The sequence below is a fragment of the Oncorhynchus tshawytscha genome, linkage group LG08 (genome assembly GCF_018296145.1).
Source record: "Oncorhynchus tshawytscha isolate Ot180627B linkage group LG08, Otsh_v2.0, whole genome shotgun sequence".
NCBI classification, from domain to species: Eukaryota; Metazoa; Chordata; class Actinopteri; order Salmoniformes; family Salmonidae; genus Oncorhynchus; species Oncorhynchus tshawytscha.
Window position 1 is genome coordinate 66,107,195 of NC_056436.1, and position 17,966 is coordinate 66,125,160.

The following is a 17,966-nucleotide window of genomic DNA, read 5'->3' on the forward strand; positions in this document are numbered from 1 at the left end:
CCCTTCCTCTCCTTCTCCCCTCTCCTTCCCTTCCTTACCTCTCCCTTCTATCTCCCCCCACTGGTTTTAGGCAATAAGGGTCTTATTCCCTAAACACCTCCCTCATCCCTCTCTCACATCCCCACTACTACCCCCCACGAGGATCAATGCAGGTTAAGAAGTCTATCCAAAAAGAGACAGGGAATTTCAATGTTGCTCACTGCTTGTCTGTTCGACTGAAACTGATGTCTACATTTTCCTCCCATGTATTTAGCATTTTTACAATTCCTTCTCATCTTCATCCTTCTCCTTTTCATCTTCACCATCATCATGAACACTAACATATTCTCTCCTCTTTGTCATCCTGTTTTAGGAGGGGGCCTTCGCCCTGGTGTTCAAAAGCCATTATTTCCCCGGAGAGGCTGTAGCCACCAGGTCAGTATACATGTCCACTTCCTCACACGTCTCTCTCCGTCTGGTCTTGTCTGTGAGTCCTCCACACACTAACGTATGGAAACATGATCAAAAAAATGATCAAGACCCATTGGCATTGACTTATCATCTATTGCCACAATAAAGCAATAAAACCTGATTAGCCATATATTGGTCTTCAGATTGTGTCTCTGCCTACATCTATTCCATGGGTCACGTTTGATGACAGGAAGTTGAAACAGTCAGGGTTTACAGGAAAGGGGTGGAAGTGTGCGGTGGATCGCTCTTTAAGTGTGTGAGTGTGTGTGTGTGTGTGACTTTTAGATCCAGACAGGGGAGTGTGGTCCAGGTTCAGTCACTCCTTGCTGGGCCTCTCTAAAGCTGGCTGCTGGCCTCTTGCCTGGCTCTCCTCTACTCTACTCTCTGTGACTCATTAGGCTCTGCTCTGTTTCCTCTTGCTTCTCAGGGAGAAAACCCTGGCCAGCACCTATTACACTCAATCACCTCTGACGTCTTGATTTCTTCAATTATTTCTCTCTGTTTCCTCGTTGGTAGACTGAGAGAAGAGGGCGAGGGCTGTTGACCTATGGTTTATAGTACACAGTAAAGAGGATGATTGGTTGATGTTGGTGCTGTTGCCAGGGTTCAGTTAGTCCACCTGTTGTTTCTCCACCTGGATACAGTGGGTTTCACTGAATACTATATCTCTCTCTCTTTCTCTCTCTCTCTCTCTCTTTCTCTCTCTCTCTCTCTCTCTCTCTCTCTCTCCCTACCCTCTCTCTCTCTCCCTACCCTCTCCCTCTCTCTCTCTCTCCCTACCTCTCTCTCTCTCTCTCTCTACCCTACCCTCTCTGTCTCTCTCTCTCTCCCTACCCTCTCTCTCTCTCTCTCCCTACCCTCTCTCTCTCTCTCTCCCTACCCTCTCTGTCTCTCTCTCTCTCTCTCTCTCTCTCTCTCTCTCTCTCCCTCCCTACCCTCTCTGTCTCTCTCTCTCTCTCCCTCCCTACCCTCTCTGTCTCTCTCTCTCATTTTCTCTGATAGTTACTTGCTGTTTTTAGCTTAGTCTTGTCTTGAGAGCCAGGGACTGAGCTGACAGTTAATGTCTTGCATTGTTAGCGCTGTCTCCCAGGGTAGAGGGAGAAATGGAGGGATGAAGTGATTAAGCAGTGATGCTAGCCACTGCTCCCTCTCTTTTTGGCAGAACTATCAGCCCTCCATCAAGGCTTGCCTGAGAATCACTGTCTCTACATCTCTCTCTTTCTCTCTCTCTCTCTGTACCCTGCCATCACACCTGCAACCCTGTACATGTGACTATTAAACACTGTACCCTGCCATCACACCTGCAACCCTGTACATGTGACTATTAAACACTGTACCCTGCCATCACACCTGTAACCCTGTACATGTGACTATTAAACACTGTACCCTGCCATCACACCTGCAACCCTGTACGTGTCTATTAAACACTGTACCCTGCCATCACACCTGTAACCCTGTACATGTGACTATTAAACACTGTACCCTGCCATCACACCTGTAACCCTGTGCATGTGACTATTAAACACTGTACCCTGCCATCACACCTGTAACCCTGTACATGTGACTATTAAACACTGTACCCTGCCATCACACCTGTAACCCTGTACATGTGACTATTAAACACTGTACCCTGCCATCACACCTGCAACCCTGTACATGTGACTATTAAACACTGTACCCTGCCATCACACCTACAACCCTGTACATGTGACTATTAAACACTGTACCCTGCCATCACACCTGCAACCCTGTACATGTGACTATTAAACACTGTACCCTGCCATCACACCTACAACCCTGTACATGTGACTATTAAACACTGTACCCTGCCATCACACCTACAACCCTGTACATGTGACTATTAAACACTGTACCCTGCCATCACACCTGTAACCCTGTACATGTGTCTATTAAACACTGTACCCTGCCATCACACCTGTAACCCTGTGCATGTGACTATTAAACACTGTACCCTGCCATCACACCTGCAACCCTGTACATGTGACTATTAAACACTGTACCCTGCCATCACACCTGCAACCCTGTACATGTGACTATTAAACACTGTACCCTGCCATCACACCTGCAACCCTGTACATGTGACTATTAAACACTGTACCCTGCCATCACACCTGCAACCCTGTACATGTGACTATTAAACACTGTATTCAACACCCTGACTATTAAACACTGTACCCTGCCATCACACCTGCAACCCTGTACATGTGACTATTAAACACTGTACCCTGCCATCACACCTGTAACCCTGTACATGTGACTATTAAACACTGTACCCTGCCATCACACCTGTAACCCTGTACATGTGACTATTAAACACTGTACCCTGCCATCACACCTGTAACCCTGTACATGTGACTATTAAACACTGTACCCTGCCATCACACCTGTAACCCTGTACATGTGACTATTAAACACTGTACCCTGCCATCACACCTGTAACCCTGTACATGTGACTATTAAAACCCACTGTGACTATTAAACACTGTACCCTGCCATCACACCTGTAACCCTGTACATGTGACTATTAAACACTGTACCCTGCCATCACACCCATGTGACTATTAAACAATCACCCTGTACAACCCTGTACATGTGACTATTAAACACTGTACCCTGCCATCACACCTGTAACCCTGTACATGTGACTATTAAACACTGTACCCTGCCATCACACCTGTAACCCTGTACATGTGACTATTAAACACTGTACCCTGCCATCACACCTGTAACCCTGTACATGTGACTATTAAACACTGTACCCTGCCATCACACCTGTAACCCTGTACATGTGACTATTAAACACTGTACCCTGCCATCACACCTGTAACCCTGTACATGTGACTATTAAACACTGTACCCTGCCATCACACCTGTAACCCTGTACATGTGACTATTAAACACTGTACCCTGCCATCACACCCCTGTAACCCTGTCACACCTGTAACCCTGACTATTAAACACTGTACCCTGCCATCACACCTGTAACCCTGTACATGTGACTATTAAACACTGTACCCTGCCATCACACCTGTAACCCCTGTAAACACTGTGACCCTGCCATATTAAACATACATGTGACTATTAAACACTGTACCCTGCCATCACACCTGTAACCCTGTACATGTGACTATTAAACACTGTACCCTGCCATCACACCTGTAACCCTGTACATGTGTCTATTAAACACTGTACCCTGCCATCACACCTGTAACCCTGTACATGTGTCTATTAAACACTGTACCCTGCCATCACACCTGTAACCCTGTACATGTGACTATTAAACACTGTACCCTGCCATCACACCTGTAACCCTGTACATGTGACTATTAAACACTGTACCCTGCCATCACACCTGTAACCCTGTACATGTGACTATTAAACACTGTACCCTGCCATCACACCTGTAACCCTGTACATGTGTCTATTAAACACTGTACCCTGCCATCACACCTGTAACCCTGTACATGTGACTATTAAACACTCTGAATCTGAAAAGAACAGCACAGCATACTGCCTTTCAGCCTGACGTCACTCTGCCCAAGTGTACAGCTCCTTGTTCACTGCTCCCAGCTCCACGTCCAGGGCTGACAGAGAAGACGAGGATACAGGAAACAGAGGGAATGAGAAGAGTGTAATTGAGAAACGTTGCTGTTTTCTTTGAGCCTCAGGTGGGAATTTACCCCAGCCAGGTGTAAGCTGTCAAACAGGACAATGCTTTGAGATGAGATGTAGATATTTATGATGGAGTGTTAAGGACTTTTATCAGGTGCTTGGTGTACAGTGCACTCTGTCATAGGTCCTACTTGATCTATATACAGGTTAGGTTTTCCACGCCCTCTCTCCTCACCTGTTATGCACACACACACACACACACACACACACACACACACACACACACACACACACACCAGCCAATCAGAGAAGCACACATGGAGTACTGGGGACAGAATGCATGGCTGATGAGTTAGAAACATGAGCAGGAACTGACTCAACCACCTGTAGGGGAGAGGGAGGACAAGGAGCAGGAACCTGCTAGAAAACAAGAGCGAGACAGAGGGAACGAGGAAGAGGAGGAGAGGGAGAGGTGAATTAGGGGACAGACAGGCAGAGAGTAAAAGTAAGAGATAGTATGACAGAGACACACAGAGGAGAAAAAAGGAGAGAGAGCGAGGAGTGCTCCAGGTACTTCATTATCGTGGAGTGAACAATGGGAGTCATTCAACAGCGACACTCGGGAGAAAGAGTTCAGGTGTGGAGACCAATCCCAGCTCATGTTCCCCTGCTGAGGGAAATGTTACACTCACAAGACATTTTTTAAGACATTACACTGTGTGCTCGTTTGTGTTCTCTCACACAAGATAGAAATCTAACCATTTCTCCCCTTCTATCCCCTCTGTCTTTCCCCTTCATCCCCTATCATCCCCTATCATCCCCCTATCATCCCCTATCATCCCCCTTTCTCTCTCTCTCCTTTAGGAGAGGAAGTCCTCTTCTCATTGGTGTGCGGAGCAAGTATGAGCTTTCCGCAGAGCACATCCCGATCCAGTACAACAGTGGTGAGCTCTGTTCCTCTCTCCCAAGCCTCTTCTCCAGCTGATGTTCTCACTTCACAGTGTTCTCCAACCTCGCTGTCTGCCCACTGTCCTCACAGAAACCTGACTGTGTTAGTTAACGCATCTGAACACGTTCTGTTCCATAATATTCATGGTCAGATCTCTAACTTGAGACACGAGTGTGTAACTGGAACTGACACATACATCATGCATTGATATTAATGAGGTTATATGTCTGTATCTCAAGTCATGATTCAGGTCAGTAGGAGTACACCCTTGCATAACAAACTAACCAACCTAATCAATCAATTAAGTAACTGTGTCCTAACCCTAACAGTAGCAGTACTTACTGTGAGCAGTACCCATATCTGTCCTAACCAAAGCAGTAGCAATACTTACTGTGAGCAGTATCTGTATCTGTTATAACCTTAACGGGTAGCAGTACTTACTGTGAGCAGTATCTGTATCTGTCCTAACCCTAACAGTATCTGTATCTGTCCTAACCCTAACAGTAGCAGTACTTACTGTGAGCAGTATCTGTATCTGTCCTAACCCTAACAGTATCCTAACCCTAACCCTGTCCTATCCGTAGCACCATACTACTCTGTCCTGAGGGACTGTGCAGTCACCCCAGTGTCTACAGAGCGACAGGGGGCTGCTGAGCCCATAGGTGCGCTAACTACCAAATAAACACGTGGGTGTTGTGGGTTCTGACCTCTGATTGGATTGAACCGCCTCATAAGAGTTGCATGACGAACAACAATCAGAATCCCTTTAATCAGACACACGTCTCCAATGATTCCACTGTTAAATGATTGTCTACTTGTGCAAAAATGATGCAGAATCACAAAAATGATGGTTATGAGAAATGAGACTCTTGCTTCTTGTGGAAATGCTGCCAGTACTGTGTGGAACCTCTATGGGTTATTATAGGTTAACATCATGATCACACTCAGTGGAAAGTAGTGTCAGGTTAATAACATAACAATAAGACATTCTGTCTCTAAAGCGCCCTTTCTTCTGATGAATAGAGTGCTGAATCCTTATCCTCTAACTATTACCTAGAAACGAGGAGTAGGACAGCCCTCACCAAATGATAGATTTCAAATTGATCTTGATATGCATGTTATAAAAAATCTGCTCCTTACATACTCATTGGCCAGTTAATAAGAGTTCTGCATTCTCTGTGTGTGTCAGCTATCTAGAGAATAGCCCGTAGATGTGTTGACTGCTTTCACCCTGCTATCTGTTAACTTAGCCCAGCTCCACTTTAATAGTGATGTATCCTGTTGGAGTCCAAAGTCTGAGGCCCAATGAGAAAGGAACCCGGAAGAGTAGGAGGACACTGGGTTGCATCTCAATGCTATAAAGTGGCTTCCTCCTCTCTGCTCCTTTCCCTCATCTCCTCTCATCTAAAAACACAAGATAGGTGAAAGCAACATAGTGGAGGGAAATGTCTTTTCGCCTGTCGAGTGCAGATGAAGGAAAGAAACAAGGAAACAAGGAGATGTCACTTATCGCTATTAGGGACTAAAACTCCTGTAACTGTAACTGTGACAAAGGACCAAGGTCACTGTGTGTGAGTCACCTCATAAATACCACGGACAAATCAATACAGATTGCAAATTGAACCACCATATCCAACTGGTTATTGATTCCAGAATCTTCTGAGATGAACCAATGTAAACATATGATTAGCTTGTTTATTAGTGGTCAAAGGACCCTTGACTCCTCTCCTCTGTCTGTCAATCACAATCATGAACTCTCATCCCACCTGTCATGTTTTGGTTTAAATCATTGGGTTGTTGATTAAATCCCTCTCTGTTTGTCATTGTTCACTGTTCACACTCGCAACCGTTAGTTGACAGCACTTTACTTGAACCCTCCACCTTGAAGGCTATGTATCAAATCAAAACAAATCAAATTGTATTGGGCACATACACATGGTTAGCAGATGTTAATGCGAGTGGAGCGAAATGCTTGTGCTTCTAGTTCCGACAGTGCAGTAATATCTAACAAGTAATCTAACAAGTAATCTAACAATTTCACAACAACTACCTTATACACACAAGTGTAAAGGAATGAATAAGAATATGTACATATAAATACATGGATGGGCGACAGCAGTGCAGCATAGGCCAGATGCAGTAGATGGTATAGAGTACAGTATATATGAGATGAGTAATGTAGGGTATGTAAACATTAAAAAAGTGCCATTGTTTAAAGTAACTAGTGATACATGTATTACATCCAATTATTCATTAATAAAGTGGCTAGAGATTTGATTCAGTGTGTTGGCAGCAGCCACTCAATGTTAGTGATGGCTGTTTAACTGTCTGATGGCCTTGAGATAGAAGCTGTTTTTCAGTCTCTCGGTCCCAGCTTTGATGCACCTGTACTGACCTCGCCTTCTGGATGATAGCGGGATGAACAGGCAGTGGCTCCGGTGGTTGTTGTCCTTGATGATCTTTTGGCTTTCCTGTAACATCGGGTGGTGTAGGTGTCCTGGAGGGCAGGTAGTTTGCCGCCGGTGATGCGTTGTGCAGACCTCACTACCCTCTGGAGAGTCTTGCGGTTGTGGGCGGAGCAGTTGCCGTACCAGGCGGTGATACAGCCCGACAGGATGCTCTCGATTGTGCATCTGTAGAAGTTTGTGAGTGTTTTCGGTGACAAGACAAATTTCTTCAGCCTCCTGAGGTTGAAGAGGCGCTGTTCCGCCTTCTTCACCACGCTGTCTGTGTGGGTGGACCAATTCAGTTTGTCCGTGATGTGTACGCCGAGGAACTTAAAACTTTCCATCTCCTCCACTACTGTCCCGTCGATGTGGATAGGGGGTGCTCCCTCTGCTGTTTCCTGAAGTCCACGATCATCTCCATTGTTTTGTTGATGTTGAGTCCAGGACCCAGTTGTACAGGGCGGGGTCGAGACCCAGGGTCTCGAGCTTGATGACGAGTTTGTAGGGTACTATGGTGTTAAATGCTGAGCTGTAGTCAATGAATAGCATTCTTACATAGGTATTCCTCTTGTCCAGATTGGATAGGGCAGTGTGCAGTGTGATTGCGATTGCGTTGTCTGTGGACCTATTGGGGCGGTAGGCAAATTGGAGTGGGTCTAGGGTGTCAGGTAGGGTGGAGGTGATTTGATCCTTGACTCGTCTCTCAAAGCACTTCATGATGACGGAAGTGAGTGCTACGGGGCGGTAGTCATTTAGCTCAGTTATCTTAGCTTTCTTGGGGACAGGAACAGTGGTGGCCCTCTTGAAGCATGTGGGCACAGCAGACTGGGATAGGGTTGATTGAATATGTCTGTTAACACACCAAACACACCAGTAGCCACCATCATGATCATGACATACAGTATAAGCAGTTATATGCATGTCACAAGCAGTCACTAGTTAATTACAAATTACTTAAACAGTCTAGGTGAAAAGTTCAAGTAAAGTGTTGATTACCCTGACCCAGTCTGAACCATGACCCCTGCCCTCTGTCATGTAGGTCTGTTCAAGGAGGGGGTCCAGGATAAGAACAGCCACAACCGGTCAGACAAGCCAGACAACTCCACTGCTGTGAATTCAGCTGGAGACGGCAAGGCTGTAGAGTACTACTTTGCCTCCGACGCCAGGTGAGCTGAAAGCCCTAGGTGTGTGTGTTTGTGTGTGTGTGCATGCATGCTTGTGTGCTTGTCTTATGCTCCCACCTGTCCCTGCCCAGTGCCATCATAGAGCACACCAACAAGGTGATCTACCTGGAGGATGATGACATTGCAGCAGTGGTCGGGGGCAAGTTGTCCCTCCATAGGCTGAACAGCCTAGCAGGGGAGAATCCAGTCCGGGCAATCCAGACCCTCCAGATGGAACTACAGGAGATTATGAAAGGTCAGAGGTTAATCATGGGGCTCATCGCCGTGGCAACCTATACCAATACACCTTCCTATTCACACAGAGATCACACCTTCCTATTCACACAGAGATCATATACCTGAAGGGGTCAATACCAATACACCTTCCTATTCACACAGAGATCATATACCTGAAGTGGTCAATACCAATACACCTTCCTATTCACACAGAAATCATATACCTGGAGTGGTCAATACCAATACACTTTCCTATTCACACAGGGATCATACACCTGAAGTGGTCAATACCAATACACCTTCCTATTCACACAGAGATCATATACCTGAAGTGGTCAATACCAATACACCTTCCTATTCACACAGAAATCATATACCCGGAGTGGTCAATACCAATACATCTTCCTATTCACACATAAATCATATACCTGGAGTGGTCAATACCAATACACTTTCCTATTCACACAGGGATCATACACCTGAAGTGGTCAATACCAATACACCTTCCTATTCACACAGAGATCATATACCTGAAGTGGTCAATACCAATACAACTTCCTAATCATGCAGAAATCATATACCTGGATTGTTCAATACCAATACACCTTCCTATTCACACAGAGATCATACACCTGAAGTGGTCAATACCAATACACCTTCCCATTCACACAGAGATCATATACCTGGAGTGGTCAATACCAATACACCTTCCCATTCACACAGAGATAATATACCTGAAGTGGTCAATACCAATACACCTTCCCATTCACACAGAGATCATATACCTGAAGTAGTCAATACCAATACACCTTCCTATTCACACAGAGATCATACACCTGGAGTGGTCAATACCAATACACCTTCCTATTCACACAGAAATCATATACCTGGAGTGGTCAATACCAAGACACCTTCCTATTCACACAGAAATCATATACCTGGAGTGGTCAATACCAATACACCGTCCTATTCATGCAGAAATCATACACCTGGAGTGGTCAATACCAATACACCTTCCTATTGACACAGAAATCATACACCTGGAGTGGTCAATACCAATACACCTTCCTATTGACACAGAAATCATATACCTGGAGTGGTCAATACCAATACACCGTCCTATTCATGCAGAAATCATATACCTGGAGTGGTCAATACCAATACACCTTCCTATTCACACAGAAATCATATACCTGGAGTGGTCAATACCAATACACCTTCCTATTCACACAGAAATCATATACCTGGAGTGGTCAATACCAATACACCGTCCTATTCACGCAGAAATCATATATCTGGAGTGGTCAATACCAAGACACCTTCCTATTCACACAGAAATCATATACCTGGAGTGGTCAATACCAATACACCTTCCTATTCACGCAGAAATCATATACCTGGAGTGGTCAATACCAATACACCTTCCTATTCACACAGAAATCATATACCTGGAGTGGTCAATACCAATACACCTTCCTATTCACACAGAGATCATACACCTGGAGTGGTCAATACCAATACACCTTCCTATTCACACAGAGATCATATACATGGAGTGGTCAATACCAATACACCGTCCTATTCACACAGAAATCATATACATGGAGTGGTCAATACCAATACACCTTCCTATTCACACAGAGGTCAAAGATAGGGTATTGTGTCATACCTGAGAAACGTAGTCTAATTTACAGAGAGACAGGCCCATGGTTAACCATACTTTAATGCAGTCACTAGCTCTAAGAACAGGAGAGCAAGATCTCCCCCTGTTGGTGTTAGGGAGAACCTACACCACTGTGCTGTGAGATTGAAACACGGTCATCATGCTCCGTGTCCCTCATCTCTCTCTCTTTCTGTGCAGGTAACTTTGAGGCATTTATGCAAAAGGAGATCTTTGAGCAGCCAGAGTCTGTCTTCAACACCATGAGGGGACGGATCTGTTTTCACACCAACAAAGGTAGCTTACCATAGTGATGTCATATTCTGATTGATGTCACTCTGTTGTTCCAGGATGTCGATGGTACTGTGCCGTATCTTCAATCAATATTAGCACAGCAACTCACGGAGGCAAGCATAGGTTATTAACAGTTACTACATGGATGTATAGCGTGATTCCTCAGGAAACCCAGACAAAAAGAATAGTAAGATTTTGGGGGGGTGTTCACAAATTGTAATCCATAGAAGGGTCCTTTGGAGGAAGGAATATTTGACATTTGTATTTTAAAGCATAATTGGGTAATAATTCATCAAAGTTAGCATATTTATTGCAGGCCTCCGTTAAGACTCCATAGTTTTTCATCTGTAAGTGCCACAAAGAAAACATTTATGTCATATGAGCCTTTACTGCCTGCTCTGTAATGTGATTACTATTTTCATTTCCAATGTTAGGTTTTTTTTTACATTCATTTATGAATACAGAAAAATATAAACATTTTTAATTTTTTAATTTCACCTTTATGTAACCAGGTAGGCTAGTTGAGAACAAGTTCTCATTTACAACTGCGACCTGGCCAAGATAAAGCAAAGCAGTTCGACACATACAACAGCACAGAGTTACACATGGAAAACAAACATACAATCAATAATACAGTAGAAAGATCTATATACAGCATGTGCAAATGAGGTAGGATAAGAGAGGCAAGGCAATAAATAGGCCGTGGTGGCAAAGTTATTACAATATAGCAATTAAACACTAGAATGGTAGAATGTGCTGAAGATAAATGTGCAAGTTGAGATACTGGGGTGCAAAGGAGCAAGATAAATAAATAACTACAGTATGAGGATGAGGTAGATTGGATGGGCTATTTACAGATGATCTACTGTATGTACAGGTGCAGTGATCTGTGAGCTGCTCTGACAGCTGGTGCTTAAAGCTAGTGAGGGAGGTAAGAGTCTCTAGCTTCAGAGATTTTTGCAGTTCGTTCCAGTAATTGGCAGCAGAGAAGTGGAAGGAGAGGCTGCCAAAGGAAGAATTGGTTTTGGGGGTGACCAGTGAGATTTACCTGCTGGAGCGCGTGCTACCGGTGGGTGCTGCTACGGTGACCAGCGAGCTGAGATAAGGGAGGACTTTACCTAGCAGGGTCTTGTAGATGGCCTGGAGCCAGTGGGTTTGGCGATGAGTATGAGGCGAGGGTCAGCCAACGAGATCATACAGGTCGCAGTGGTGGGTAGTATATGGGACTTTGGTGACAAAACGGATGGCACTGTGATAGACTGCATCCAATTTGTGTGCCATATAGAATGACACATTAACACTATAAACCAGCTCCGTGAAACATGAATATTGAATTGGCAAATTGTTTCACTATATTGTTGAACATAATATACTCTATGGGCATATCAACGTTCCAGAGTGGGATCTCTTCTTGTGTTAAAGTTATGGCCCATTTTATATAGACAAACGTCGTTGTCAATGTAACCAATCACAGTCCCCCTTTCACTTGTATCACATCCTGCAAATTACCAGCAGAGGGTGACCATTTTGAATCCAATTTCACATTCACTCTGTTGGTAACACTTACAAATTGGATCATAACTCTAAAAGTAGCAGAGATCCCACTCTGGAACTTTGATATGCTTGTTTATCTCCTGAACTTACTTTGTGTCCTCAACGTAGTGTGATGTAAAGAGGCTCATAGTTACCCCTCTTACCTCCTTGGACTTAATATGAATGCTGATGGTCTCCCCTCTCCTGTCCTGTCTTGTTCTCAGTGATCCTGGGAGGGCTGAAGGACCACCTGAAGGAGATCAAACGCTGCAGACGCCTCATCTTGATTGGCTGTGGAACCAGCTTCCACGCTGCCGTGGCTGTAAGTGAACCAACCAGAACTGTGATTGAGGAAGAGGAGGAGAAAGAAAAGATGATGATGACCATTGTGATTATGATAAGGATGAGTCTCTCTCTCTCTCTCTCTCTCTCTCCAGACCAGACAGATTCTGGAGGAGCTGACAGAGCTTCCTGTCATGGTGGAACTGGCTAGTGACTTCCTGGACCGCAACACACCCGTCTTCAGAGATGACGTCTGCTTCTACATCAGCCAATCAGGTAATTCCTCAGAGCGATTAATCTGCTACACATTTTTGTATTGCTGGTGTTTCATAAAACTCTCTCTCTGGTGGAGACTAGATGCTCTAATAGAGAGAACTCTCTGGTGGAGACTAGATGTTCTAATAGAGAGAACTCTCTGGTGGAGACTAGATGTTCTAATAGAGATAACTCTCTCTCTGGTGGAGACTGGATGTTCTAATAGAGAGAACTCTCTCTCTCTCTCTCTCTCTGGTTGAGACTAGATGTTCTAATAGAGAGAACTCTCTGGTGTAGACTAGATGTTCTAATAGAGAGAACTCTCTGGTGGAAACTGGATGTTCTAATATAGAGAACTCTCTGGTGGAGACTAGATGCTCTAATAGAGATAACTCTGGTGAAGACTAGATGTTCTAATAGAGAGAACTCTCTGGTGGAGACTAGATACTCTAATAGAGAGAACTCTCTGGTGGAGACTAGATGTTCTAATAGAGATAACTCTCTGGTGGAGACTAGATGTTCTAATAGAGAGAACTCTCTGGTGGAAACTGGATGTTCTAATATAGAGAACTCTCTGGTGGAGACTAGATATTCTAATAGAGAGAACTCTCTGATGGAGACTAGATGCTCTAATAGAGAGAACTCTCTCTGGTGGAGACTGGATGTTCTAATAGAGAGAACACTCTCTCTCTCTGGTAGAGACTGGATGTTCTAATTGAGAGAACTCTCTCTCTCTGGTGGAGACTGGATGTTCTAATTGAGAGAACTCTCTCTCTCTCTCTGGTGGAGACTAGATGTTCTAATAGAGAGAACTCTCTCTCTGGTGGAGACTGGATGTTATAATATAGAGAACTCTCTGGTGGAGACTAGATGTTCTAATAGAGAGAACTTTCTCTCTGGTGGAGACTGGATGTTCTAATAGAGAAAAGGCTGGTATGGATACTGTGGGTAATCTGTTGAGTAAGGGAGAATTCTAGTGTGTTTTGCTGGTATGAATGATGACATGCCTTGGCTATCTCCCTCCTTCCCCACTCAGGTGAGACAGCAGACACTCTGATGGCTCTGAGGTACTGTAAGGATAGAGGAGCTCTGACCGTAGGGGTCACCAACACAGTGGGCTCCTCCATCTCCAGAGACACAGACTGCGGGGTGCACATCAACGCCGGTCCAGAGATCGGTGTGGCCAGCACCAAGGCCTACACCAGCCAGTTTGTGGCTCTCATCATGTTTGGTCTGATGATGAGTGAGGACAGGATCTCCCTGCAGCCGAGGAGGCTGGAGATCATCAGTGGACTTAGGATTCTCCCAGGTGAGTTCCTATATGAAGGCCATGTAGAATGACAGATTAACACTATAAACCAGCTCAGTAAAACAAAACTGCATCTGTAACCATCACACACTATAGCCAATAGATTATTGCCAGGTGTTACAAAATGGATTGAGTGAACAAAATAGACGAATGAGAGTGAACCAAACCCTCTCTCCCTCCTCCTTTCGCTCTCCCTCGCCCTCTCTGTCTCTCTCTTCTCCCTCTCTCAGACATGATCAAGAAGGTTCTGACTCTGGATAATAAGATCAAGTCCATAGCAGATGAGCTGTATCAGCAGAAGTCTCTGCTGGTCATGGGACGAGGCTTCAACTACGCCACCTGTCTGGAGGGGGCACTGGTGAGGACAGATCTACAATCAGCTTACTCACCCTAAATCCTGACCCTAAACCATTATAGTTAACTTGCCAAACTGACGTTAAATCAGTTTCTAGGGGCAATGTTTTGCTTTTACTCTTTCGCTCCTTTATATATCATTAAACATCTCACTTTATATTGACATGCCTGTTAATCTATATGAATTATAGACTATTGATTATGTTATGTCACTGATTGATTCTTCCCAAACAGAAAATCAAGGAAATCACGTACATGCATTCAGAGGGCATCCTGGCTGGGGAGCTGAAGCACGGCCCTCTGGCTCTGATTGACAAGCACATGCCCGTCATCATGATCATCATGAAAGACGCCTGCTACACCAAGTGTCAGAACGCACTGCAGCAGGTCACAGCCAGATCGGTACGTCACATTCCTCACATCACATATTCAAATGCACGTAGACACAACTAAATACCCACCTCGTATGCACACCCATTACTTAACTGGCTCGCGCGCAGTACACAGGCAAAAAAACAAATATCACACACACAGCCTCACTATCAAAAGCTTTGAATAATGAATTCAAATGAATTGATCGATATACTTCTGTAAACCGCTCTGTCTTTCTCTCCTTCCCGTTCAGGGGCGGCCGATTATCCTGTGCTGCCAGGACGACCAGGAGATGTCTAAAAATGCGTATAAGACCATTGAGCTGCCTCACACAGTGGACTGTCTCCAGGGCATCCTCAGTGTCATCCCTCTGCAGCTCCTGTCCTTCCACCTGGCCGTGCTACGGGGATACGACGTGAGTCTACCACTACCTGTTCTTTCCTTATGGACTTTAATTACCTAGATTTGAATACGTTTTATTTCAATTTCATTACTAAAAGCATCAATATTAACGGTTACAAGTACACACTAAATCAACTACCCACACACCAGTGGCGGTCAGTGCCGTTTAAGATGAGGGAGGATCATTATTTGTTTTCTATTACTGCATATTGGATGACTGTCATTCATATTCCAGTCCCCCAGCTCAATGTAACATTGATAGGTTTAGGCTGCTACATGATACTCACATCCTGTACCCATCATGAGGTTGCTACAACCTAGCCTATGAATGAAAGTTTACAACGTAGGTGCACAGGTCGAGAGAAATTTTAATAATCAAGGTGACAGCCATTTGCACATTCAATACCGCCTTGCACAATTTTGCCTGCATCTAGCTGATCTAGGGTGTAATCATTAGTCCATCAGAAACGAGAGTTTCTATTGGACTAATTCAGGTATGTTTAACCCCATTTTGTTCCATATGCTTTCGTTTAGGAAACGTTTTTCAACAGAATCGGTGGAATGAATACACCCCTGAACACATGCGAACACAGTTCACTTTCATAGCAGCCACATACAAACAGCATGACACATGTGATCATTGTATAATTCCTTCTCGCATCTACGTGCTCTCCCCTCACCTTATATATTCGCTTGTGGACTTCAGTGCACAACACATCAGCTGTATGTGACCAAGTCAAACCTTCATATCATAACCGCAAACCGCTATACACAGCCTACATCGTTATTAGCTATTAGCTAATGTTAGCTAATGTCATAGACAACATAGCTACTAGAACTAAAATGTTAGTAAACCCGCTATAATCATGCAGTACAGTGTACAGTCAACAGCAAGCAGTTTAGCAGATACACTGGCGGGCCCCGGTGGCAATAAATGAATAAAACCAAAAGCTTACCTTGACTTGGAAGAAATGCAATGTTGGATAGCCATAGACAGCTAGCTAACATATGTTTGAGTATGCTAAACTAGCTAGCTGCATTTGGTAGCTAAGTTAAAGTGAAAAAAAAATTAAATATAGCTAGCTCTTTCTCTCTATCTCACTCTTGCTTCTCCTTCATTTTTTAAGAAATTGGTTAAAAACTGTTCAACTATTGTCTTTCCCTCTCTTTGAGTGAACTACTGACAACATGTTATGCACTGCAGTGCTAGCTAGCTGTAGCTTATGTTTTCAGTAGTAGATTCATTCTCTGATCCTTTGATTGGGTGGACAACATGTCAGTTCATGCAAGAACTCTGATATGTTGGAGGACGTCCTCCAGAAGTTGTCATAATTACTGTATAAGTCTATGGAAGGGGGTGAGAACCATGAGCCTCCTAGGTTATGTATTGAAGTCAATGTACCCAGAGGAGGCCGGAAACTACTGTAGATGTCCTCGGCTACACCATGGTGTTACCCTACAGAGTGCTGTTGAGGCTACTGTAGACCTTCATTGCAAAAGACGTGAATATATTTAGTATAGTTTTATCTCAAAATCATAACTTTTTTTAATGTTTCACTATTTTTATTTTTATGAGGAGCCTCCACTGCCATATACCTATGCTGTATGTTTATGTATTCTTGTCTCCTTTACTCATCAGTATTGATCTGATTTAATGGCTGTCTCTCTCCTCTGGTTGCAGGTGGACTGTCCCAGGAACCTGGCCAAGTCTGTCACTGTAGAGTAATAGCAGACAGACAGGAGGCAGACAGGACAGGAGGCAGTAGAGACCATAACACTCTGCTCAAGAGAGACACTGAGTGGAGGCTTACACATAAAAGTGCAATTGTGTGTGTGTGTGTGTGTGTGTGTGTGTGTGTGTGTGTGTGTGTGTGTGTGTGTGTGTGTGTGTGTGTGTGTGTGTGTGTAAATCTGTAAATCTCACGACTGTTTGACCATCTGTCCAATCAGCAGCATTATCACCAATAATGTTTCCAAAGCAAGAGACCTATACACTACTGTGCCTTGTACCCAATTGGTGCCTTGTCCACAAACAGTTGAGCCAAAAACACCAAATGTAGGAATAATGCATTGACTTGGTAGATTGAAGTGCTTATAACTCTGCAATATGTGAAAAAGTACATTGTGAATGTTTATGATAATATTCTCTTCATGTGTATTGGGCTCTCTGTCCTGTGGCAGTCTATCATCTTCACTTTGTATCTTGGGAAGTGTAGTCTATTCCATAGCATTCCTTTATACAGAATAGCCTATAGAGCCCCACATTGGAAGTGTCATAATATCCATAAAACCTAGCGGTCAAACAGGGAAATGGTTCCAATCGTTTTTCCACTATTCATTTTTCTCATAGGGGATTTTAGAAACACTTAAAATAAGGTCTGTGTTTCGTGTAGGCTTACCCTGGTGTGATGTTTTGTTAACCATGTAAATCTCTCTCGGACAAGGTGACTTTTATCAATATATTCAGCTCTATTTACTCTCAGATTCGAAAATGCTAATTAGCATTAAAGTATACTACAAATCCCTGCAAGCTCCTGCATGTCATCTCAACTAACAGGTATTATATCAAGAAAAAAATGTATTGCACAAGACAGTTCACAGAATTGTAGTTTTAAAGAAATGTTGC

At 44.0% G+C, this 17,966-nt stretch overlaps 1 protein-coding gene across 2 annotated transcripts in view; it reads left to right on the forward strand.

Moving 5' to 3' along the window:
- Positions 1–17,661, forward strand: part of LOC112256081 (glutamine--fructose-6-phosphate aminotransferase [isomerizing] 2) — a 35,902-nt gene extending 18,241 nt beyond the window's left edge. Inside the window, exons 7-19 of one of the 2 annotated variants that reach the window (XM_042325852.1) lie at positions 353–414; positions 4,948–5,027; positions 5,617–5,694; positions 8,519–8,645; positions 8,735–8,898; positions 10,741–10,836; positions 12,591–12,688; positions 12,804–12,924; positions 13,940–14,212; positions 14,443–14,570; positions 14,801–14,968; positions 15,192–15,353; positions 17,022–17,661. In XM_042325852.1, the coding sequence (XP_042181786.1) occupies positions 353–414; positions 4,948–5,027; positions 5,617–5,694; positions 8,519–8,645; positions 8,735–8,898; positions 10,741–10,836; positions 12,591–12,688; positions 12,804–12,924; positions 13,940–14,212; positions 14,443–14,570; positions 14,801–14,968; positions 15,192–15,353; positions 17,022–17,066 (1,602 nt within the window). In that variant the 3' untranslated portion in view covers positions 17,067–17,661. The remainder of the gene's footprint in view (positions 1–352; positions 415–4,947; positions 5,028–5,616; positions 5,695–8,518; positions 8,646–8,734; positions 8,899–10,740; positions 10,837–12,590; positions 12,689–12,803; positions 12,925–13,939; positions 14,213–14,442; positions 14,571–14,800; positions 14,969–15,191; positions 15,354–17,021) is intronic. The other variant, XM_042325853.1, reaches the window with a different exon arrangement.
- The last annotated feature ends 305 nt before the right edge of the window (positions 17,662–17,966 follow it).